Source organism: Apteryx rowi, unplaced genomic scaffold (assembly GCF_003343035.1).
Source record: "Apteryx rowi isolate R43461 unplaced genomic scaffold, aptRow1 scaffold_29, whole genome shotgun sequence".
NCBI lineage: Eukaryota > Metazoa > Chordata > Aves > Apterygiformes > Apterygidae > Apteryx > Apteryx rowi.
In genome coordinates, this window is record NW_020449307.1 from 509,412 (window position 1) to 535,551 (window position 26,140).

General features: G+C 38.5%; 1 protein-coding gene across 2 annotated transcripts in view; it reads left to right on the top strand.

Moving 5' to 3' along the window:
• Window positions 1-26,140, top strand: part of DPP6 (dipeptidyl peptidase like 6) — a 437,043-nt gene that overhangs the window by 277,921 nt on the left and 132,982 nt on the right. For both annotated transcript variants that reach the window (XM_026069252.1, XM_026069253.1), the window contains exons 4-5: window positions 7,509-7,603; window positions 10,502-10,576. In XM_026069252.1, coding sequence (XP_025925037.1) covers window positions 7,509-7,603; window positions 10,502-10,576 — 170 coding nt within the window. The remainder of the gene's footprint in view (window positions 1-7,508; window positions 7,604-10,501; window positions 10,577-26,140) is intronic.

Genomic DNA, 26,140 nt, shown 5'->3' on the forward strand with positions numbered 1-26,140 from the left:
TTTGATTTTTTTTTGTCAGTTTTTCTTTTCTCTGTTTAGTTTACCCTTTTCTGTGGTTTACCTCATTACTTTCATTATTTCCCAAGACCTAAGGCTCTCTGTCTCAAAAATCAGTCTCTGAAGACTGTGGTTGTGTTACCTCTTGCAGGATTAAGGGGTTTTTTACTATCTGGGTCCCATGCACAGCAGCCTCATCTTGTCCCATTCGCTCCTCCTTGTCACTCAGAAAGCTCTTTTTTACTGGCAATGCCAAGTCCTCCACAATTTAAACTCCATGCGTGTGCAACAGAATGCTAATGCGAGTTGTTTGGACGGCTGGTTTTGATGTATAAACCTGTTACTTTGCTCAGCAGTTACGGGCTGCTTTATGCCTGCTGGGGTTTGCCGTGCGTGGGCCTGGGAGCTGGTGCGAATACCGCTAGTCGCAGCGGCGAGCACCCGCTGCAGCCGAACACGCAGCGTTTCTGGGTGCCGAGCGGGGTCGCGGTGCTCTTCTGACAGGGAAATACCGCAATTCGGTATAAACTGGCCTCCTTACAGCAGGGCCCATCCTCCCCAGCACTGCAAACGTCAGTAGTCACTACAGCCGGTACTTTTCTTTACTGTGTGATATCCTGGATTTGCTTTCTCCAGCCAGACTCCTTTCTCAGCTCCAGTGTGTGTGTCCTGGGGGTGAGCTTTGGCAAGTTGTCCAAGCCCATGCAAGGAGCAGACCCGCTCTTTTCCCCTCCTCTGGCTACCATCCGCTGTGCTGGAGCTCACCTGACCCCTCGGGAAACTTGTTCAGATGCCAAACAAGCAAAAGTTTTTTTTATTTTAATTCCACTGCCTCATAGTCATGTGTTTTTCCAAGTGAATATGATTGTAGTACTAGCCGTTGCCAGTGTTTTCCGTCTGAAATACCATCTGTCCTACTGTTGCAACTTTCCTTCCTGTTATCTTGTTGGACTGTAAATGCTAACCAGTAATGTCTGATCAATACTTGCCTGGGAGGACTCCAAGAAACCCACAGCCGGCTCAGGAACTGACGTCAGCGTTTCAGCAAATGGAAACCTCTGTCTGCCCCACTGCTGAGCAAGTGCTCTCAGCACGGTGGTGGTCAGTGGTACGGAGCTGATGGAAGTGCTGTCCTTTAGATGTAAGATAAAATCCTAAAGTCCTGACTGCTTTGGGTCATTAAAGCTCCCATGATAAGTTTTTTGGAAGAGATGGGATGATAACATCGTTCTCTTGACTCATTTCCAGCTCCGGTAATTGCCTTCATCCAGTTGAATAGGATACAGTATTTTCACTTTGTGTAAAGCCCAGAGGACCTTTCAGAGTTTCCAGCCTTATTGTAAAGTCCGTCGGATGCTAACTGCCTGCCAGCTGCCATGGGTAATGACAGAAGGGAGGCCTAGCAACTATCTCCCTACAGGTGGACAGCAGGGATGAGAAATAGCAGAATAGTCCTTACTCCTCTTTTGGTGGTCCTTTGATATTAGATACAGCGGTGAACAGCTAAATCACAGCCGTGTACGTTGCCTGTTGCAATGTGACCTCCGCCGCGGGAGGACGATGTCAGCTCGCTCCAGTAGAGCATTCTGCAGTCTGTTCTGTTGACACGGCGTAATTTGTTGGCTAGCCTTGTTGGTCACATTTTTATCCAGAGACTCATTTATCTGAAATTGTTCAGAACTTGAATTTCCCTTATTCACCAATCTCCCTTAATCTTAGGGATTGAGAACAATAATTGCCCTGATGCTGACCTAGACTCATTCAATTATCTTTCACATCTGTGGAGCTGAAACTACAGGATTGAGATGTTGCCTTTTCCTTTAAGTCTATAGCTCTAAATGACCAGAGCTCTCCTAACAATCCTGATACTACTTTTTGCTTTTCACTAAATATTATTGTTAACTTGCTGGATGTGAATTTTGTAACTTCTGTTTTTCTGCTTTTCATTCCCTACTTGTTAAACTGATAGAAAATTTCAATTTCATTAAATTTTGTTTTAGAGATGAATTTGAATTCTTATTCCCTCGTATCTTTTATCACATAGTTCTGCTTTCTACTACTTTCCATAATCTCTGACAAATCATGAAAATTCTCCTCAAATGCATACCAGTCTTGCCAATTATCTTATAAAGCAGTCTCTCACATCTAATAATATGTACTTACTTAGTATCATCAGAGAAACGTTACAGCCGTAAATTCTTGAGTCTTGACATTAGTGCAAATTTGCATTCCTGTAGCTGGAATGTAATACCTTAGGTTTCCTTACATCTGCCAGTAGTCAAACTCACTTCTTCCAGAGAGAAAATAGTCCCAGACTTTCTTGTCCACTGTGATGAGCTATTTAGTTTGGTGCCCAGTTTGAGAACCCCATGAGCATGGCGATGAGGAAAACACTCTTTTGGGTCAGACAAGTGCTCCTCTCGCCCAGTGGGGTCTCTAACCATGGCAATAGCTGCTACTATGTTGGACTTGAGCCTGGCCCCTTTTGGTGGTCCATAACTGAGCAGCACTGGGTTAGGGATGGTAGAGGATATATCCATGCCTGTTCCCTTTAGTGTCTGTTGGGGGACCTGTTGTACATGAGTTTGTGCACTCCCTTTTTGAACTTACTGATAGTTGCTGCCTTCACACCAAATCTGATACCTGTGCCAAGAAATTCTTGCAGTTAACTGTCCATTGTGTTAAAAAAGTTTTTTTTTTTTTAGTATCTTCAGTGAGTTCTGAAGTCCTCACTGTTCTAGTTCTAGTATTATGGGATTTGATGAATAACAGTTCTGCATGCAACTTATCTACGACCCTCATAATTTTGTATACCTCAGTGGTATCACCTCTCAACCTTTTCCATTTCTCCTCCTAAGTGGTTGCACCTTTCCTTTAATCATTTCGGTTTCTCTTTATGTATCTCTGCCTGCTGCAGAAACCAAAACTACACAGAGTTCTCAAGATGTGCACCATGGCTTTATATCATGGCAAATGATGCATGCCGTTTTGCTCTCTTGATGGTGTCTAGCGTTTTGTTGGCTGTTTTGGCTGCCACGGCCCATTGAGCTGACGATTCGGGAGGACTATCAGTGATGACCTCGTGATCTCTTTCCTGAGTTACGACTGTCAGTTCAAGTTCAACATCATGTCAGCACCAAGGGGGCCAGGTTTTCAGAGGCCCCTGTGCTTTTTCTGACAATAAAACCTTGTGAAGGGTTTGTCAGGTTTGCATGCCTGAAAATGGAAGTATCCAAAATTGCTAGCCATTTGTGGATATTCAGACATAGTGCCTAATGCATTATTCCCTTAAGAGAGATCCCAGCAATTTTATCTTGTTTCACCCTAAATGAGAGGACAGGAGACAGCTGCCAGGCTAAGCAAACCCCTTGTGTGTGTTGCTTCTGTCAAATCTGATGATGGCTAGGGCTCAGCAACTACAAGCTACTCCCTGTAGCTAGATCTGTTTTTTCTGTATGCGTTTCCTGCCTGAAGTTGAGAAAGATGTGTACAGAGAAGCTAGGAAACTGTGACACTGCACATACATCATCTGTCTTGGGTTTCCTGCATTCGCCCATTTGGCTTATCAGTTTTTTTTTTAACTTTGTGCCAAGACTCCCATTCCTCCACACTGACTCGGAATAGCACCAAGGCTGTTCAGTTATTTCTAGTAATCACTGCTTTTTGCCATCAGTCACTTTTGTAAGTGTGACTACATGTCTGTGTCTACAAACAGACATGTAATATATTCCACCAACCAGTCCATTTCCTGGAAGTTGAAAGAGGGGGAGGAGTTGGCTATGTGAACTCTGCTGTTGAAGAAATTCATTATATAATGGAATAAATGGCTTTATGCCTGAAAGTTACAATTTTCAGCATCATTTACACTGAACACTCACCCCAAAGAAAGGCAGGTATAAAAAATGAGATGCAGTGATGACCTTTATCAGCTGTGGTGACAGCTATAAATCAGGCTGCAAATTCTCATCAGCTCACTGGACAGAATTCATTACAGACAGAGATTGCTGCAATGCTTTTTGTCTTTGATTGAGGTACGTCCCATTTAAATAAATGCTCTTTCACTGGAACAAATCATACATTTCAAAGGAGAAGTCCGAGTATATTATTCATTGATTCTTTTGAAGACTAAGATAATACAGCTTACAGACTAGCTAAACCTCCCTGTGTTTTGCTTGGAATATAATGCAGATCAATTTGTTCTTCTTTTAAGCAGACCAATTTTCTGTTCATTAATTCAGGCTCTGTGTTGATGGCTTGTATTGAATATAATAGTCAGGCTTACAGGCCTAACAAATCAGCGCTGCTTCCTTTGTTCTTCCTTATTCATACCAGAAGTACATACAACAGATTAGCACCTGATTTTAAACTTGTTGCACTTTAAGAAATAATGGGAAAGACTTTCATTGCCTACTTCCAACTGTGGAGCAACTTTCATGCAATCATCTTGGAATTATACACCTTATCGAAGTGTTATGTTTTCGTTGAGATAACTGCAAGCAAGAGCATAGGGAATAACAAAAGTTGAATAGGAATGCTGTTATGAGCAGTAATGTAACTTCCATCAGTTCAGGTAATGCTCAAGAAACAGCTACCAAAAATTAATAGGCCCCAATCATTGGGTTAAGAAGCTACTTTACCTGTGTATTGAACTTCAAGTTAAGAACAAGCTTTCATCAGCTGTTTTTTTGTGATTAGGAAATATCCTGATAGGCTTACAAGTTTCCAAATGCTTTACTGGCTATATTTAAAATGAGATTATCCTCTTCAGAACTCAGTACGTGTTTGGAAAATATTCTCTGTTGCTGACACAGGATCGTTATTTAGACAATAATCTTTTTCAAAATGGCTGATAATTAGGTAATATTCTGTCTCTTGGCTCAGTTATTCCTATTTTGTGGAAAATAAAATGTTGTACTATGTAACTTCCTCTTATAACAAATGATGTTTCGGCCCTAATGGTCTAAGGATATAAAAGGGCAAGGTCTGTAGGGAGTGTTAATATCTTTTATTATAACACCTTGTAGGTTGTTGGCACACAAGCATTTCTTCAGGATCTGGAGCACAAGCTAGAAGTTGAAAATATAAATAAGTCTGTGCTGGATCAGACCCAGACATCATCTGTTCCAGCATCTGGCCCTGACAAGAGCTATTGCTTAGGGAAGACTTTAAAAAGTGGGCAAGTTTCTCATGATGATAATTCAGGATATGCTTCTAGTCTCCAGCAATCTGAGGTTCAAGGGCTTTCTGAAGATTGTCTCCCTTCAAGAGCCATAATCTTTGTTGGACTTTTCTTCCATTTTCCTAATTCTTTCTTAACGCACATACAGTTCTGGCATCCACTGTACTCTGGGACTGAGACTTCCACAGTTTGTTTACCGTCTGCTGGAAGAAATATTCCCTTTTATTTCCGTTGAACCTGTTACTTGCTGGTGTCACTTAATGCCTCCTAATATTTATGTTGGAGGAGACAGGGAACAAGAATTCATTATTTATCTTCTTGATGCTGCTTATGACTTTTGGGACCCTATTCTAGTCCTGTTCAATCAGTTCTTCTCCAAGTTGAAGAACCTTAGTTTATTTGGTCATAAATCATATGAAGCAATATCTTAAAAACTTGAATATAATCAGGCATGATTATGAAAATTCCATGGGTCTTGGACAACATCTCAGAAGAACTAATAAACAAATTTTAATACTGTCAAATCCAAACAGGAACTCTCTTCATTATTCTGGTCTCAAATGTAAGTCTTAATGTAATACAGATCCTGCATTTTTTATTCATGACAGAAGGTGTTGATAAAATTTATGACATAGCTAAAATAAAGAACAGAGAGAGAGGAAAGACTTACTAGACATGCTTTGAGAACTTTGTCCAGGAGTCTGAAGGGCTGCTGCTGTGACTTGGACACATCTTAAGTCTCTAAAAGCTTGTTGGTTGGAGGATATCATCCATAGTGTAGCAACACTTTGGCCTCAAAGAATCGGATTCTTCCTATTCTCCAAAAATAATATCTCTTTATAGTCTTACATGTGAAACAGTGACATGTATGGTGGTGACTGTTTTTATTAATAATAATAAATAGAGTGGAGAGCTTTTCCTCTGCACTTTGAAAGCATTTTACAAAGATGGTTAACGATTATGATGGGGATGATTGTCACCAGTTTAGAAATAAATAAAAAACCAAAAACAAACTAAAGCATATCTAAGGAAGGATCTTCCTAAGACTGAACAACAAAGTTTTGGCAGACTGTGTCTCTGGAGCTGGTGCTTTCTTCAGCAGGTTATTCTAAAGTGGGCATTGGGCACCTGCTCCTGGTATAGTGATTTAGGTCTGTATTTGTATGAATTCTTAAGGATTTGGACTCACCTTTGACTCATCACAGAACAAGCTATGGGTTATGTTTAATCATTCACTTGTCCCTAACACTTATGGGACGCACCATGGCAGTTACCCTGCAGTGGTGTCACAGCACTGCAGTGAAGGTTGGAAATGAGGAATTGTTTCCCTAATTGAAACTGGAGGCTGAAGTATGGTAGGATCTACTAACTCTAGATCTTAATTTAGCCAGGTTGCAAAAAGCAGTAACCCTACTCTCGCATCAACAAGAGCTACTGAATCTTTTAATGGCAATGTGCTTGGGACTTCAGTTTTATCTTTTATCTATGGGCAATGTAAGCACTGATCAGCCTTGAGCTTGAGTTTGTGAAGTTTATCAAGGTTACAGCCCTTTATTGTTGTAATGTTCTTTCATCTTGAGTCTTCGACCTTCCACCCAACCCTCATTTGGTGTCTGTTTCATATGTCTACCTCAGTGTTTCTGTCCAGTAGGTTTTGAGCTTTGAAAGCTGGAGACTATCTTCTGCCTGTGCAGCACCTATCATGGGGAACTCTGGTCCTTGTCCAGAAGTCTTGAGTGCTGGGGCAATCCAAGTGCACAACATGAGCAAGAAGATTTTTCTTCTTCCATGTGAAAATAGTAATTTCTTAGCCTGCTTCTGCTTCTGGTATAAGTGTGCAGGAGAAATGGCAGAGTTAGTTGATTTGTACAATATTTGGTTCAAAAACCTGTTGTGTTAAAAGATGATCTGCCTTTAACATTCAGAGACTTTCTGCCTTTAATGTTCGGAGACTTTCTAGGCATCTGGCCTAATAAACTCCCACAGAGATTAAGAATCTTGGAAATCTTTATGTGTAAGGAACATTTTTTGACCTTACTTTTTCTACCCTACAGGGTAGACAGGGATCTTTGTATTTACATTCAAAACCAGGTGCGCTCTTGCATTCAATTCTGGGAAAGTATGGCAGAATAAATATGTGAGAAATATTAACCATATTATTTAATGACTGTCCTGGAAGTCACTTTAACATTACAGCAATGGCTGTGTTAAAAAATCTGTGTTCTTTATGGGAATCTTCCCAAAAGTCCTTTTGGTTCAAGTCCATAATTGGGTTCTACATAAACAGACAATTTCATATTTCCTTAATGTTCTTTTCTTTTCCTCCTTGCAGATAATGAATTCATTTATAGAAACCAGAATGGCACTGTGATTCTGAGGAATGTTGAAACTAACAATTCAACAGTATTAATAGAAAACAAAAAAATTGTAAGTATTTTCTATGATGAGCAGAAGAATTTTACAGTTTTCTTGCAGTTGGATCAGTAAAGCAGAAAATGACTTAGGTTTCAACTTCTTGTATTGCCAAGCAGATGCCATACACTTGTAATACTATGGGCTAAGCAACTACTGATAATGTGAAATTGAACTCAAAGTTTCTTTATTATTCTGCAAGTTCAGTTTCTTTCATACTACAAAAAGTACCATATAGATATTTGAAGCAAGTCTTGCATATCATATATAATTGAAAGATACATGATTTTGGTCTTTGCACACTTAATAGAAAAGACAGTTGATACAATTTGCTGGCTGCTCTTAGCATTCTCCACATTCCCCCATGTAAATACTTATTTTTTAACCTGTGGATTTGCCGATTTCACTTGCATAGTGTTTGAAATGTAATTTCAGTGTTGTTAATGAACAGTGCTGACTAATGGAAGTGGGCTGCATACGAGAAAAACCCTAAGACGTTATTGGGAAAAGATGTTAGGAGGTGGCTATTAAAATGAATTAAAAGAAAATAAATTCACAGCTGAAATATAATAGTATTTATAATAATGAAAGTGTTTTGTAGCATTAGTTTTTAGAGCAGATGAAGCCAGCATTATGTCAGAAGTTAGTACATTAAATGTCAGACTGTTTTTAACATCTCCAGTAAAAATGAATAGGTTAAGTTAATAAAAGCTAATTCCTGATGTAAAATACCCTTATCTTTGCTCTAACAATGAAATATGAATCACATTGTCCTGACAAAATTGTTGCTTACACAGTGCCTGCCTAAGGTTTTGGTTAATTTGAGAGTTCCTTGTTGTATAATATAATTGTGAAACTACAAAGGCTGAAGAAAGGCTGCAGAAAGCAGCTTTGGAAACTGTAAGCTTGACTTTGTCTCAAAAAACAAAAGCAAATTTACAAGAAAACCATAAAACCACATTTCATGTTGACTTTATTCTGCAGTAAAACTGAGTCTTTGACTCATACAAAGCTAGAGTACAGTATTTTTTTTAATGAGACCAAGAATTCATCACTGAATTGTTATTACTAAACCCAGCCTTAAACACTATATGTTGCCATTTAACCTTCATCCTTTGCTACATCATGTAAGCAATCATCTTCTACCTGAGCATAATCCCTTTCTTTACCACTCTGCTGTTTTGCTTTTTTCACTTTTGTGTCAACCAAAGGGCCATGGCTTGAAGTGTCTGTCTCGCCCATCAGTGAGTGCAAAACTAACATTTCTCCAGAAACGTTTCTCCAGTAGGGCCAGTGCAGATGAGTATTGCAAAATACACCCTCCCTAGGTATGACTTTAGAGTATTGTCTCTCCTTGCCTGTTCAGGACCAGGCAGAAATCATTTTTGTACATTTTTTCCTTGTCGGTATAGTATGCTGGCTTGAACTAGCTTCTGTTGATCTCATTTTCCCTAGTTTTATGTAATGATCATTCTTATACCTGCTACATATTGGGTTTTTTTCTCCATGAAGAGGGATCTCACCATGCTACGAGTAAAGGAATAGACTGGATTCCTTTAATATTAAGGTCTATTGAATTCACACTACTTCCATTTGGCATGGTTTCAAGGCCTCTGTTTATTCTCCTCCTTTTTAATTTTTATCATTCATAAGAAAAGGACAACATTACAAGACAGTCCTACTTTTTTCATGCTGCTTGTTTGGCCCTTCCTCCTCTGTCCTCTCGATAAATAAGTCTGCAGAACATCACCTCCATGTTTATGGAGAACCTTTCAATACGAGAGCTTCTGTTACACCTCATTTGGACATATTGCCTTTGTTTTCTTCCTTCCTAGCCTTGTGTCAGAATAACTTTTGCTACCTTGGCATGTTTTCCTTTCTCCAAGTTATTAATATATCAGTAAACAAAATCTGTCTTCATGCTGACACTGCTGGCTCTCACAGTCCCCCTGGCACCCCTCCATCCTAAACCGCTTTCACTCTTCAGTACCCTCTGCCTTTGGATATCCCATGTGATTCCTCATGCATCTCCTATAGTCTCGCTGACCTTGTGGAGAACTCTTCATCTGATGCAGTGCATTTTCATGAAGCCCAGGTTCCCCCTTCTAGTTTGCTCGTTGGTAATCTCTCAATGACTTCCATCTAATCTGTTAGGTGAGAGGAAAAGATTGAAAAGGAAGCAGGTGAATGTCGTGGTAGTAGGACCTCTCTTTGACCTTGATAATGTGTGCGCTGGCACTGTATATTAAAACACAGTGGAAAGGGGAAGGGACATCTGCACTATACAAATGACAAGCAGAGCAGGAAAAAGATAATTTCTGACAAGTCTGAGATATTTTGGAATCTCTTATTAATAATACTTGAGGTGCAGCATTTGCAGAGTCCAGATCAGGGTGGAACTGGAAAGCTGTATCACCACAGCATCCCCAACGTTTTGTGACTGTGGAAGATGGGATAGAATTCCTCTTCCATGCTGTCTTAACTGGGACAGGCAGCGGTGTCACTTTATTAATAATTTGCTCCAACAGGTATTAACTGTGAGTCATCTTGGGTGCTTTGGCCAGTGACTGCAGGGAATGAGACATAAATGAGAAAGCTGTCATCTATCATGGTCTACCACTACCTCCTGCCCATAGCAGCCATACTAGCCCCTGTTCAGTAGATTTATAAGGGAAATTCTGATTTCTTGAGGTAGCTGCCTCGTCTGGGTCACAATGCTCCTCTTACGGGAGCACATTTTTGCCCACATACCATTTCTGTTTTTTGAAAAGAGATGTGATGTATTATTTTTCAAGATGTTTAGTCAGGCAGTATTCTTCATTTTTACAAGAATGGTCATAACAGTTGGTTCTAGATGTTAATTGCTTCAAAGCTGAAAAAAAAAATTTCAACATATGATTTTTTTTTTTCTAGGTCTCCTTAAAGGCTCTTCGATATGAAGTTTCACCTGACCGGGAATATGCACTTTTTGCATTTAACGTTGAACCAGTAAGTAAATAGATCTGATTGAAAATACACAGCCAGTGTTGGACTTTTTTTTAACTTTCATGGCACAGACGATATTTTAAATTAACTGATTCTTATGAAACAAAAAAGAAAACCCTCACTTACATATTCTGAAAGCATGTCATACTGCCATCTAGTAGAGGAGAAAGGTATAAATTATACTGTAGAGGAAACACTGTCATTGACAGAATTTTATAGGCTTTGGAGGAGAATTGTAAGGACATGTCTTTGCTACAAGGATTTCTATTCCTCTTTTGTGTAATTTTTTTCATGGTGCCTTTTTCAGTCACACCATAAATTTCTTCACAAGAACAAAAAGCAACTATCAATGTCTCCCACAACTGAAATAATACATTAATTATGGTGTCACCATTCCCACTGCTGCAGTTAGGGTTGAGCTATCACCTTCATTATAAATCCTTTTCTTCAGAGGTTTAGGTATTAATCATCCACAAGAAATCACCACTGAGCTACTACTAAGCTTGAGATTATGGCTATTTTTTCTACCAAACTTAAAAAGAGAAAAGTGTAATGAGTCATTTTTAAATGATGACTAAACACCAGTCAGATACATGAGAACATGGGATGCAGATCTTGGCCATTAATAATATTTATTTCCTTTTTAAATTGTCCTGGCATATGACCTGAAATATTTGAATGATGGCTATGTACTACTACTTGGTTAAGCTATAAGCCCCATATATTTTGTTTCTGTAATTTATAATTGCACCAATTCCTCAAAATGAAAATGATTCACTCACTAGGAACTGTAAGTCTTTTTTTCATATAATAAATTTAGTTTGAGCTTCTAACCAAAGGAAATTTGTTGGTCTTTTAGGTAGTAGAGGTTGTGGCTCTGTTGTTCATCTCATTTCTCTGTTGTTATCTTTGGAGTTATTCCTGACTCACAGTGGTATATAAGTCAGGACAACCATGCCTGGTGTTAGAAAAAGGTCAAACAAAACTGTATCAGAAACTTTAGGGGGAATTCATAAAGTGTCTTTGCTGAGAAATTGTTGCTGATGCAATTTCACTTGTCCAAAGCTCAGCAGAGTTCTAAACAGAGACCGATGCGAAAATGTTAAGTTAAATCTAAATATGAGGAAAACTGCCTAATTACCACCAAGCAAGCCATCCCTTGGCCTTAAGGCCCCCTGCTTTGTGTGTCAGAGATGTTTTATAAAATTCAGTTCTTTTAGTGGAGATTGGACTTTGGCTGCTAAGGTGCCGAGAGCATGCCCAGATGAATTATACAAGATAGAAGAGCACAGAGGGAAGAGAACTTCTTGAATTCCTCCGGGAACAAGAGAAGAATTTTCATTGCTAAAAAGTAATCGTAATGGAAAAAAAATCTCCTCTATACCCTTAGCCTTTCTCCACCAAAAGAGCTGCACAATCTCAGAAGACCTGGCAGAAGTAGAGTTACAGGGGCTTTGGCACCTCAGACGTCACGTTCAGCATGCAGAAGAACGCTTGGTTTGGGCAAGGGAGGAGGAGGAGAGGGCATGGAGAGGGATGGACAGGATGCGCCTCTTCTATGTGCCCCACACTGCTGCACATCTCAGTGCTTGCAGGTCTCTTGCAGATCACAGGAAGTTGCTTGGTTTTGGGGTTGGGATTTTGGGCAAAAATCTCTGTTTGTGGTGCTTAAGATCCATGCCTGCAGAAGCAGAGGGCACCACACAACCAGGTGCTCCCTTCTTGACATCGTGTGTTGCTCCAGAAAGGGAAACTCAAGGTGGCATGCAGGAATTTTGGTCTTTGAGAAGATTTCAGAATGCATCTAGGTGCATATCTGGTGTAAGAGGGCTGAGCTAAGTAATTGTAAATTGTTCAAGTATTCGTATTTGAGGTTACGATAGCAAGAGTTCCTGAAACAATTTTCGGAAAGGCAACAAAACACCCCCCCACCCCCCTCCCCCCACCTTTTTCTTAAAGAATCATACTTATGAAGGCTATAAAGAAGCTTTTTTTTTTTTTTTAGGGGCATATTGATAGGGAGTGTAAGTTTCACTCTTGAATATTGTATCCTTAAGCTATGTTTTGTGGCTTTTAGATTATTAAAGTTGCAATAACTTTAAATTACTTATTTGGCTTTCTTGTCACTTTGTATGCAGACTGTGGCTACAAATAATTGTGCATGTTAGTTAGCTTCTCACATTTTCTGTATTTCAAACTGTATTCTTGGATAAAAGTCAAATGTTTTCTGCAATGCAAGAAATTGATTAGCAAAGCCCTGGGCAGTTGTCCTTGTTGCAAAGTCAAAAGAGAATTTCGGGAAATATACTGGCAAAGGATGTTTTCTTAAATTTTAATTCTGCAAATCCTTCCAAAACAGACACCTATTGAAACTGTTGTGTACTTATTTTACAGATGTCAAAAAGTAAGTGCTATATTTTAATTTTTACTATTAAAGTGTGATGCACTACCTTTTAAATGTCTGTGAGTATGTTTCTGTTATTTTTGCACAATACACGTGCTATATTTGTATGCGTGTATAATACCTTAATATGCCTCAAATAAATTAATAGTGTATCTGAATTCTAATATAAATGCATTCATCCTCTATTTTTATTTCCAACTTGGAACAAAAACCAAAATAGACAAGCATAGTGTGTTATTACAGTGAGGTGAAATATTTTTAAGAAAAGTAGTACAAAGTCATTTTCTGCCAGTAATAGCTTTGCTTCTAACATTTTTCTGTTTATCTGCAAAGAAGAATTTCTGCTCAGTGTTGGTTCTGGTTAGTGGCACTGACACCAACATTGGAATAGCATAACTCTGAACTGGCAGACACACATTTTGCTAAGATATTGAAGCAACTAATGTGTGTTTTGCTGTTGTATCACTTCATCATCTTAGAGGATGATGAATTAAAGTGTTTCTTAAAATACATTTCTCCTAGAAAGCTTGGCAGGCAGTGGTGAGACTGCTGTCTGCATATTGTGGCTAGTCAGGCTGTCAGCTTTCATTCTAAACTTATTTTTGTATTGCTTATATTTGCAGAACCTTAATTTTTCAGATACCATATTCTGCCTAAGCTTTGTGCTATTAGTGATCTTTTCCAACTTTGAACAAAGATTTGTTCTTTTTTGAGAAAAGTCATAGGAAAGACTCCAGGCTTTTTTGTCTTTAGAACGTTCTTGCAACCTTTTTGGGTTTTGTTCATTTAATTTTGTTTCTTTACACCAGAACAAGGTCCAATCTTCAACTGAAACTACAGCATAAAGTTCTAGGCAAGCATTTGGGAATAAATACTCTTATAAGGAAACTGATTTGAAATTGCCCTTCTCTGAAACGCGTGTGGGGCTCTGGCCACAGAGTTCGGTAACCCTAAAACATGTAGGCAAATGTAGGATTTAGCCACGGCATTTTGGCAGAGGGTCAAGGCTGTCCCTGGGCCGTGGTGTTAGGAGGAAGCCCCTTCTTGTCCAGCATGCTGCTGCCTCCGGCGTTGCTCCGACCAGCTCCGCGGGAGCCGACCACTGCAGCCCCAGCTGAGCCGAGTCGAGCCGGCCGCACTCGGGTGGGTTTGGGTTCGAATGACGTTGGTGAGCCTCCACAGTCTCGTAGGTGGGTTTCCTTGAATAGCCAAGCAACAGGTAACCCATAAAAACTGTAGCGTATCTGTGACTTGGAGAGCAGTGGGATTAGAATAACGAGAATTAGCTAGAGCCCCATGGGCTTGTATAAATTTTTGTGGGAGTCTGCGTTAAACGGTGGAGTTGGTGTAATTGGTAATAAAAAAAATAGAGGAAAGTAAATGAGAAGGAAAGTGATTTTCTTGAGTGACATGGTGAGAGATTAAATAGAGACTATTTAATTGCCTTTAGTATGAATAGCTGTCATTGTAATGCAGCAGTAAGGAAATAAAAAGTCCCAGATTCTTCTTAAAGCTATTTGTTCTTCACTTCCAATTTACCAGCCCATTACTGTATGTGAGCTAGTTAAGAGCAATTATACACAGGAAATCCAGGCTGATTAATACGGACCAATCTGCTGAAGTCTTCTGAACAACAATAACGGCTTAGATACTTTTATAGCTGATACGACAGACATTATTATCTATTTTGCAGTTAAAGGAATGCATTTTTATTCTGCTGAAAACTGCAAAGAATTAATCATCATCGTAGCTGGAGCAGGTCCAACTATTTTTTTAGAATAGTTTATGTGGTGAGTTCAGTATTTCTTTTTGCCCTGGCCATTCCCATAGATCTCACAATCATTTAGAAACTGTCATTGCTGTTGGGTTTAGGTTGTTGCTTAAGACAGTGAGCTTGTGAGTTCAGTTTTGGCCTTTGCAACAAGAGTTCCTGAGCAAGAGGCTGAAACTCTGCCAGGGACTCAAGCGACAACTGAGTGCTGTTTCATGAAACAGGTCTCTGCTTGGGGTAAGGAAATTGCGTTCTCATTACACAAGAGTAACTGAAGGATGAGAGCAGGGCAGAGGATCCGAGAGAGATGGGTCCAAAAGAGACCTCAGAGACACCCGGTCCAAACGCTGGACTTTCTATTTAGAACATGGATGAAGTGAAAAGCAAAATTTTTAGAATGCAGCATATTATTATTATTTGTTTTTACTATTTGTCTAAGTCTAGTTGTTATGTTGGATAAATGGGTTTTGTGCTTATAGCTCCAATTACAACTTCATACTGCTTTAATTAGTCATGTAAAAATTAAAATAATATAATGCTTGTTATCTCCAAAACACTAATGGGTATAAATATTCATGAATCCTCACAACGTCCTTTTGAGTTAGGTGAGCACTATTATTATGATAAATATGCCTCTGAAAATTAGACACTGTCATAGCTATCATCAGTAATACTGCTAATATTGTAGCTATGATATTTATTACTTAATTGAAATAGATTTGCCAGTGCTAAAAATAAGTTTGCATAAACCTGTTTTCTTTCTGTGGCAATAACTATATTTCAAATTTACTTTTTTCATTCCCGCCCAATGTTGTACTCAGGAACAGTGAGAATGCATAGTGGTGACACTGTATAAAGTGAGCACAGTTAAAGTATCTGTCCCATAAAATCAAGTTATGTGTTTTAGCAATTTGTTTTAATTTTTGGTATAGTAGGGAATTTGTTATAAACAGGTAGAATTTCCTAGCAGAATGAACATTTTAAAGGGAAAAGCTTATGCTTTTAATTTTCATTCCCTTTTAATAATATGAATGCAGAATGGAGTCTTTGTTACTCATAAACCAGATGTATTCCTTCTCTATTGTAAAACTGCAAAATGTAAGGGGAATGTTGACTGTTATCAAAGGCTAGCTGCTAAAAACAGTTTTTTAAATTATTCACATTTTCAAACCTTAAGCACTGTAACTTCATTTACCCATGAGAATTAGTTACACGTTATAAGGATGAATAACTGTAGCTTCATTTCTTACATAAAAATGAAAAAAAAATCCCTAAGAATGCAAATTTTATAATAGTTATTATATTTTTCTATCTTTATGTCCAGGAGCATGCATGTATTAATCTTCAGGCAAAATATTTTCTCTTTTCTTGATTCACTGGAGGACGGTAGTCATCCAGTACTTCTCTGATGAGTAGAAGTAAAGTTCTTAGTGAATTAATGGAACAATATAGATCAACCACTCAACAAATCTGTTATGATTTGCTAAATCTTGCATCTTTTTCATGAAAATAGCATCTTCAGTTGCTTCTTATAGAATAGATATCACTAATGCTGTCCAGCTAATATTTATCATCTCAGTGAAAGAGTACCTTGCAAAGGGTACTCACTACAGTCTCCATTCTGCAAAAGGGAAAATTGAGACAGAGACATGTTAGAGCCATAATTCGAGAAAAAATTCCATCGGTCTTGCGCGCCTTTGGGTAACCAATTTAGGACACATAATCCTGATAGTTATGATTATAAGATGTAGAGCAGCAGTTCTAAGAAATGTTCACAACTTCTGAATATTACACCATTTTTACTTACATGCCTGTGTAGGATTCTAGCCAGTTAATTCTAGGGAACCAGGGCTGAAAGTGTAGGCCACCTTTTCTCTGATTCTTCTTCCATATTCTTATGTCTTGTTTTGAGTCATATTATTCCCACAGCCCATAGAGTAAATATCCTTGTTTAAAAATGTGCTCTTTATTCTGTTCATAGTGATAAGGAGAACAGAAGTGCTCCAACTACATTTACGTAACAAAACTAAGGCTCATATGTCCAGAAGTATTATATTAAAAAGAAAGTATTGAGAACATAAATGAGGTTACTTTTCAGGGCGATAGTTTACTTTGGATTTGAAGCTGAAGCAGCAGCTATTATTTGAGAAAATTTAGAGGCAATCATTTATTGAAATATAATTTTAAAAGGAGAGTGCTTTTCTTTCTTTTTTTTTTTTTTTTTATTTACAAATCTGGTCTACTTAAAATACCCTTTGTGAAAGAGTGCCTCTCTATTCTAATCTCAAAATCACCATGAAAAAAAATTCCTAATCTGCCTTTTTCATTGCGGGCTGTAAAGTGACAAGGTAGACAAAAGATGTTAAAAGGCATCACAGAAGGTTGATTGCAAAACACTTCTATACTTCTATTTATTCTTCTGCACTATCAGATGGGATGTGTGCAACTCCCCTAGGACACCAGGGCTTCACAGGCACCTTGGATTAAATAAACGAAACCTGGTAATAAACAAAATCAGAGGAACTGGGAGATTTTACTAGAAATTAATCACTGTTGAGGCAGAAGTACCAATATCTCAGTCAGACATATGGACATACAGAGTTTTACTTTTGATCACTGTCCAGTTTGTGATAGATGTTGTGCTTAGAACAGAAATTTTGGGACACAGGCACAAGACTGTGGAGCAAGAATTAGTGGCAGCTTTAATGCTATAGCTTCTTTTTGAAGGAGAAACTACAGAGTAACTAAAACATTTCACGTTAGTAATTGTCAGGACCAATTTCGGACTAACAGGGGAAGAAAGGAAGCCAACCCTATTCTTTATTTGTGCTGGAGGAGCCTCATTGTTCATTTCAAATCCCCACAAAACTCCGGTAGAAAATTTGTCCCTAAGTGGTTCTTTGCCCTTAAAAACAATCCTTCTGCCTTGACACAGATTAGTTTAAGTTCAGAAAATTTTCTGGCTTAGACAAGGAGGCAGAGTGGAGTTAGGCACTTAAATTCATGAACTGCAATGGCATCGTGGTAGTTTAGTTCTTGAGGTGTGAAGACAAGGGAATCCTAGTATGAATTAAGACCTTGTCATTGTACAAGTGGTAGTGGTAGGTAGAGCCAACAGCAAAAATTTGGAGTGAAATGACAGATCACAAATCTGCCTTTTTTTTTTATTTTTTAATAAAACACTTAATCTGAGCAAACAAGAAGGGAATGAGTGGTCCTGTGTTTATTATCCCTCCAGAATGTCAACCACAGGGGGAAAAAAGAAAGGTGTTTGCACCCCTTAAATGCAAGGATTGGAGTGCTTATGCCAACATCATGTCCTCAACAGGCATGCTGGGAGTGGGGTCATCTCAGCAATGCAGGGGCTGGCAGGCACCGAGGCAATGGACCCTGTGTTTATCACGTGGAGCCAACGTGGTGGTTGTGGCCTGCAGCCCTTCCCTGGAGCAAGCGATAAAGCCACCCTGGCACCCCAGTTGTTAAGCTGGGTCGCTCCCCGTTACTGGGCGGTAATTTCAGCAGGAAGTTGGTGGTTATGAAATGTTGAGCCAGATGCACTCGTAAAACAGTATGTGATATGTTGGCCTGAACAGATAGGCTAAATTCTGTCCAACAGGTCTTTGTAAAATGCTCAGGCCCTACATTCCCATTTTTCTACTGCGTTTCTAATGTGTTCTTCTAATGCTCCCTATATAACAGTGATTTAAGTAAAAATGCACCAAATCTCCATTTTTTACTGAGTGTCCATTCTAGGGGGTGTTGTTTAACATCATTAATACAACAAAACTGCACGGACCTGAGAGCATTAACAACAYAGTATTCTGTTCTGAACTCAGCTGCTGTGTGATAACCTCTATGTTATTAAAGCTTTAACTATTTTATATTAAAAATAACAGGATTAAACTCTTGCTGCTCTTTGAAGAATGTAGATAAATGGAATTAGGACTAAATTTTACACCTTTACACCTTTACATGACTGAATGCAAAACAATATTTCAGACTAAGCTGGACAGTCTTGCTCATATAGCAGAGGCCAACAAACTGTATCCTACATTTATTCACAGACACAGATACACATCAATAAACTGAAAAGCAAAACCACAATTCCAGAGAAGACCAGAGTAATACCAAGAGTCAGAAATAATTAGCCTGTCATGCAAGAGCACATAGGTATATTATGTACTGGTATCAGCTACCAGCAGCCTTCCTCTATAAATATTTTCTTTAGCAAATTAGATTTTCATCAAACAGAAAAGAGAAAATAGAAAAACTCATAGCAAAACACTGTGATACAAAAATAACACTTATATTTTTTTGCTTGTGTAATATAACATTTTTCATTCTATTTCCTTTTCTGAGTGTATAGACAATCTAAGTTGAACAGACAGACTGGTGGAGATTAATGTCCTAACAAAATCCACAAAATATCTTAAAAATAACCTGCAATTTATTTTTAAATAAAACATACATAAGGTAATTGTACAAGGTCTCGTACATAGTCAAATCAGCAGTAAAATGATTGCAATTTTCTTTCTTGCACTCGTTTGAGAATGCAGTTTAGTGAAACCCAGAGGAACCTTCTATGCTTTAATAGGAATGAAAAAAAATATGGCTATATAAAGAATATTKGGAAAAAAAAAATAGAACTTAATAAAGAACTAGGTTCCTTGCAACCTCCAGGAGCTTCAGGACTATGTTAGAGGTGTGTTTCTGTTTTATCATAATTTTACTTTCTAAGCTTTTAGACACAATATAAAAATCTCATTCTGTGTTGCATTGTGACAGGTACAGATATTTGTTTTAAAATGTTAAGGAAAGAAATATGTTAAGGATAGGATTCAAAATGTGAAAACAACAGTGATTTAAAAGGTGTTAGAAAGCAAAAATCAGAAAGAAATTAATTCTGGTGTCTATGAAGAGACATAGGAAGTAGTCCCAGCCTGCAGAGGTTTATAATCAAATTCTTTTGATTCCCAGACTCTTTTATTTATTTATTTTTAACGACAGAAATAGTAAAAAGTATATCTAGTGCCCCCTTCTGGAAAACCAGATCTTACTATGCAGAGCACCTCAAAGAAGTTTCTATATTCAGAAATGCAAATCTTATGAGGCAGATGTTGTCCTTTTTAGCTGAGTCACATGCCTAAATCCAAGCAAAGTGTGGCTCTGCCTTTGCCCTGAACAAGTGTCTTTTATCTCTCTAACTGGCTGCAAAACTCTGTCTTTATCAGTGATTGTGTTAAAAGTAATAATTAACATTCCTCCTTGGGCAGCTAATGACCCAGAATTGAGAATGGGATCTTCTATTTTTTTTCTTCCATTCCCTGCCTAGAAAAAAACCACTTTCCTGAGAAGGGAAACAAATCACAGGACTTTAGTGGAGTCTTTAAAATCATGACCTCTCAGACTTTTGCATTCAAGCATGGGCCAGTACCTGTGGAGTGATGCTGCTGATGCTGTTGGTGCGAGGGGGTGGGCACCAGGCAAGGAATAGGGGATGCTCTGAGCTTCTTCCTGCCCCATGTGTTTCACCCCACTTACTGAAGAGGTGCCCACCAACACCACAGCCCATTTACCTCTACAAAGATAGTCTGCAGTGTCACAAGGATGGTCCACAAAATACCCAGTTGTCAGAGGCCTTGTGTGTGGTTTCAGTTGGTTTTTCCTTATCTCAGAAAATAGAAGTGTCACTTCTAGTGACTTTGGTCCACATATACATCAAGATAAAGCTCAGAATCTTCTGATCTCATAAGGGATTGGAAAACAAATCTTTCACTGAGCAGAAAGAGCATTTTTAAACCAAGGTCCCTAGCATATATCTGAACACTCTTATTCTCCTTTCCCATCCACTTCAGTGCTCTTTAACTTTTGCTCTCTCATGCCTTTTGGAGGTCTCATGTTTCCTGACTTGGATTCCTGTCTTTGAGCTTTCTAAGATTGCCCTGAGCCTATGACCACCATAAAAGACTTCAGTGACAGTGATAACCTCTTTGTGTTATTCACCCTCTCAATTGCTATAGTGAAAAAGCAATTTTGATATGTTAAGAATAAATTTTAATAGAAAGAACATATGTTGTACTTCTTCTGTAGTCGCTAATTTCTGCCACCAACGTGAATTATTTAAAAGTGAATAAATTAATTAGATAGACTAAGCATTCAGCCCATTTACATGGCTTAGTTCTCACATAATTGCTACAAAGCTACAACATTTGGATTGTAAATGCCACAGAACAGAGTTTTTCAGAATCCCTGTACGTTCTGTCTGCCTGTCTGAAAGAAAAATGTTTTATTTAAAGAAGCATATATAATATAAGCATAGATAATTTGTTAATAATAAGTTTTCTAACCTCATCGCTTAAGTTATTAAGCACTGATTTCTTATGCGCTTTGGCATTCAGACCTGTACCACCAAAATCAACAAGAGTGACAGTCAATCAAGGAAATGTAGATGTCAACCGTGTAAACTCTACATCTGGGTTAGCTACCTTGTGCTGCCTCTATAATCAGTGCAGCCCGGGGTGCAAATCTGAGGCTAAAATAGACACGAAAGGCTTCTCAGAGGAATCATACTCTAAGCATTCTTTTGGTGCCGTTGTGTGAGAAGGGGATGTCGCTACATGATGTTGTAGGCGCTAGAATTTAATGGTTGTAAAGAATGACTGGGAAGTCAATGGGAAAGATGTCCATCAAGGAAGACAATGGACAAAAGCAGCTGCTCTGAGCTGCAAACCTGAGAGCCTGGGCAAGTGCTGCGGGGAAGGATCACTATAAATATGCTAACACTAGTCTTCTCTACGAATCTGCTTTGGGTTACTATCAGAGGCAGGATAGCGAGCTGGATGGCCTTCTGGTCAGACCCAGAACTCGTGTTCTTTAAAGGGTTCCTCTCATGAATCTGTAGTTAAAGTTTAAATTCATTTTGTTTCATTCCTTCATTTCGTTCTGATTAAAGTAGATATTCATTTTCTTTGTTAGCATGTATAATTCATTGTTTCCTCCCAAATTTTCAGCACTTGTAAGGATAGAATCAGTGTTCTGAGAATTTTAGAAACAAATCTTCTAATTAGTTAAAATGAATTAAAAAGTGATGACACGAAGGAAAAAATGCAACAGGTCTTTAAAGTAATTCTGACTTAATACTGGACCACAGACGTTATAAGGCAATCACAGTTGTACGTTTTGAGTGTTTGCATGCGTTTGAATGTTTTCTGTGTTTCCTGGCTTTGGGATAATCGTTATCTCCTTTCTTTATCTGTAAGCTATGTACTCTTAACCTTATTTCACTGTAATGCAAAGTTTTTCATTCTCTTTTGTTTCTTTTCTTTAGATATACTGTATGATATGTTAGAATGAGATCATTAACCTTGTGCTAAATAATTTCATTCTCGTTTCCAAGTTTCTGAACAGAACTTTGAAACAGGCAGATGTGGTACTTGGAGAATTTGTGTCCAGTTTTATACTAAGCCTGGTGTGCAGCGGAAGGGGAACTCGGGAGTTTACAGCATGTAATGTGAATACTGATATAAGTTAAAAAAAAAAGCAAACAAACAAAACAAACAAAAAAAGAACAACAGAATGAGTTCATTATGTGTAACCCTCACTAGTGGTTCTTAATAACTTGCTTCCAGATGCTCCCCAGCAACCTGAGACAGAACAACAGTGGAAGCACAAATGTTGCCACGACAATGTTAAAGAGGGTTTTGTAGCTGCCATTTTATTTACCGGTAAAAAATGGAACAGTAGTCCTTTAAGTCCATGACTGCAAGCACTTACTCTTTCCGCTGGTGCCAGCTCAGCGCTGTGAGGGACAGGTGGCTTGGGAGCAAAAGAAGGCTTTTGTAATTGCTTGGCAGGGCAGATCCGTATTAGAGAGCAGCAGCAGTTGGCAGATTGGATTAACGTTCTCCTAGGGGCTAGATCTGGCACATGAGCTGTATGTTAGTACCTGTAGCCTAAGTTGATTCTGAAGCTGCATTTGCAACCAAAAGAGCATCCACTCTACCTCTACTGAGTCACAAAGGCATAAATCCTAAAGCCACTGTCAAAATTCCCTTTTGGCATCGTCAGCAGAATAAGGGTCTCAAAAGTGTAATTTGGAAACAAATCTTTTAATAAAGAATTATTATTATGAAACAACAGAGACAGATAATCAGTTTGTGGAACGTTAATTGGCAGCATTATCTTACAGCTATCCATCTATTACTGTAGTGGACATTGCCATCGTGCTTTATTTATGGCTACCTTACATTGCAAACCAGAGGTGACACTATTTGCGAAGGAGTAATTCTTTGGCTCAGCTGGTTCACAGACCTTTGGTTTGGGAGCTGGAAAATCATATTCTAATCCCAACACTCTCTCTCAGTGTTTGTGGGAGAGATTTATATATTAACTGTGCGTGTTGCCTGCAGCACATGAACCTATTACAACTGGCTTGAGTTTGAGCTACAAGAGCTCCTAAAATGCAAGTCCCCGTGGCATGAATATGCTATCAGTTCCTGATGTCACCTTGCTGTGAAGTTGTTCCTGCTCCAAGGGGCCCTTTCCAGCGTGGGGGACAGAGGACAGCTGGCCTTTTACACACCTGCATTGCTGGATATCTGTTATGATCATTCTCTATGCACCAAGAACAAACTTACAGATTAAGGCCTATTCAGGCTCATCTTGCAATGATTTAATTTTCAGTCTTAGAGAAAATGCACTGAATTGTTAAAAGATTTAAAAAACAGAGCCCTGAAAAGACTCTTCCTGATGTCCCACTGCCTCTTGCTTTCCCCTAGTCTCCGTTTCTTGTACAGAACATTTTTTTCTCTTCTTCCAAATCAACTGGTAAAATTTCTTTGCAGTTCTGGAGATACCCAGTAGCTGATCCTTGATTTCCTATGACACTGGATATCAGTGAAATAGTTTTGTGTTCATGGTGACACAGCAGAGATCAGGCACTGACCCTCTGGATCTCTCTGAGACATTGTTCTCCTGGTGGTTTTTGCATCGTTACCCAAGCACAAGTATGCTGTGGTCTGAGACTGCTGGTATGGGTTCCCCCCYTTTCCAAGAGAAGTAGTTTCCTTCCTTTTCTCAACTGTCATAAGTGCATTCCCCAGGTATAGATCTTGCTCTGTTTGCCCAAACATTAATTTAAGTTAGTTCCTGTGGCATACAGGGACAGTTATAGCAAAGGGAGCCAGTTGCCAAATGCTCTGGGTGTCGATCGATCCTAGACTCATTCTTCCAATCACTTTTCCTGATCAAAACTATTTTTGCTATCTCTGTTCTTTCATAAGCTCCTCAGATGCCACACAGTGGCACAACCCTCTTAGTGTGCACTTTCTGTAGCTGTGACCACATTACACATGTGACTAATCATCTGGACATTGTGCAGTGGTTAAGTGCAATTGCAATAATGTTTTTGATAACAGCTGTGGGTTATTTGGCTGCCAGTTGAACCAAGGCACAGGAAACGCTTGTTGATAGCATTTCATTATGGTTTTCCTAATGTATTAGAGGCACAAAGAGAAATGTGCAGTATTCCTTGAGGACTGTAGGAACAGGCTGGCACATGGCATGAGACAGTAGTTAGGGATGCATTACTTGGGAAGGAATAACATATAAATGGATAGTACAATGTAGAGACAGAAGAGAATTTTCTGTTTCAGGAAAAAAACAAAATAGGTCAGAATCGCAATGAATTCAAAAGGTTAGAATTTTGAAAAGACCTCAGATTATATGACATTATTGATTTGTTTGGTTCTTGCAAACAATCAATCTTCACTAAGTTTAGGGTACAAAATACTGATATAGATTTTGTTGTTTTGGATTGCAGTGACACAAAAGGAATTGATATTCACGTGTTTTTTCAGAGACTCTAATTCCAGATTTGTTACTATGGAGTGCCTATTAGCAATAAATTGTACTAATACTTTGCTAAAATAGTCAGGGTGGAGAGAATACTGCCAATCAATCTGTCACCACTAAGAGAAGAAATGAAGAGATCTAACTGTCCACAAATGATACCTGAAACCAAGATAACAACTCTTGTTTTAAATCAAAAATATACAAGTGAATGAAGAAAAATTGAATACTGTAATACTATTGAATATGAAAAATTTAATTATATATATATATATATGCATATATCTTACTGAAAGATTAGAAGTTGAGCAAAAAGGTTGCCAAAAAATTAGTGCTCAGTTATCGAATTGGATTTTCCATCTACTTGGAAGGCCAGTTCAATACATAATGGGAAGAAAAGGGTATTTTCTCAACAGAATGGAGTGGTTCCAGTTATGCATCATTTTTCAGGTTGTACAGCCCCAGCAAAACCAATGGGATCATATGGAATTTTAATCAAGGCAAACGATGCTGACTTCTTAAGTGAAAATTTAGTGTTTGATGTTAACTTCTATCAAAAATACAGAAAATTCTCCAAATAGGTACAATGACCTGTTTCAAATTCTCCAAAGAATACCATAAAGAAGTGTGGCAGTGAGATATTTTTAGTCAGAAAATTGTCTTTTTCTTTGCTGGAAGATTTATAATAATGACATCTGTTACCCTGTAAAAATAACAGTGTTTGCCTGTTGGTGACTGACCGATACACAAATCAGTGTGACAGTATGGTTGTGGCTGTGGGTCATCTTTTATTGTGCGTGGTATGTGCATGTAGTAGAAGGAAATGTAACCTCTAGCTAGCATTTGGTTGTGATTTTCTCTAGTGAACTTGTTTTTTCCCCTGTTCATGCTGTCATTAGATAACAGTGTTCCAAGTATACATGCTTGTTGCCAGTACAAAGCAACAGCCTGGGGCATAAACAAGAGCTATAAACTTTGATTCAGCTTAAACGCCAACTTAACTTAAAGTATTTGAATAGTCACAATGAATAAATGGATCCAAATCCATCCTATTCTTCTTAAATAAGATATATTTGCCATTTAAGTAAGCCCTACTGGACTAGAACCTGCATCCTTAGAGATGGCACAAGTGCTTTCAAGGAGACATTGCTCTGTCATCCACACCATACTTCGTTCTGCAGGGAGGTGGCACAGAAATTGCTTCTTCCAGTTTGTTTCTGTAGTTCATAAGAACCCCAATTTACTCCTTATTATGGAATTTGGGATGGGGGAAACTCTGCTCTGTTGCTATCTGCTCTAGATCATTTGTAATCCCGGTATTATGCAGTCAGTTCCAGGTTTCTTTTGTTGATTGCATAAAATGAGGTCAGTGGCTTTGCAGCAAAGTGTTGCATATAGAATCAGTCCTGTATTTTTTCCAGCTGTAGAGAGATAATTGCCTTTCCTAGACATGACTGAAAACAAACAGATCTGCCTCTTAACACCCTTTATGATTTCACGCCCAGCAAAACATGCACATGCTGCAGAAGATAATGTAGATTAA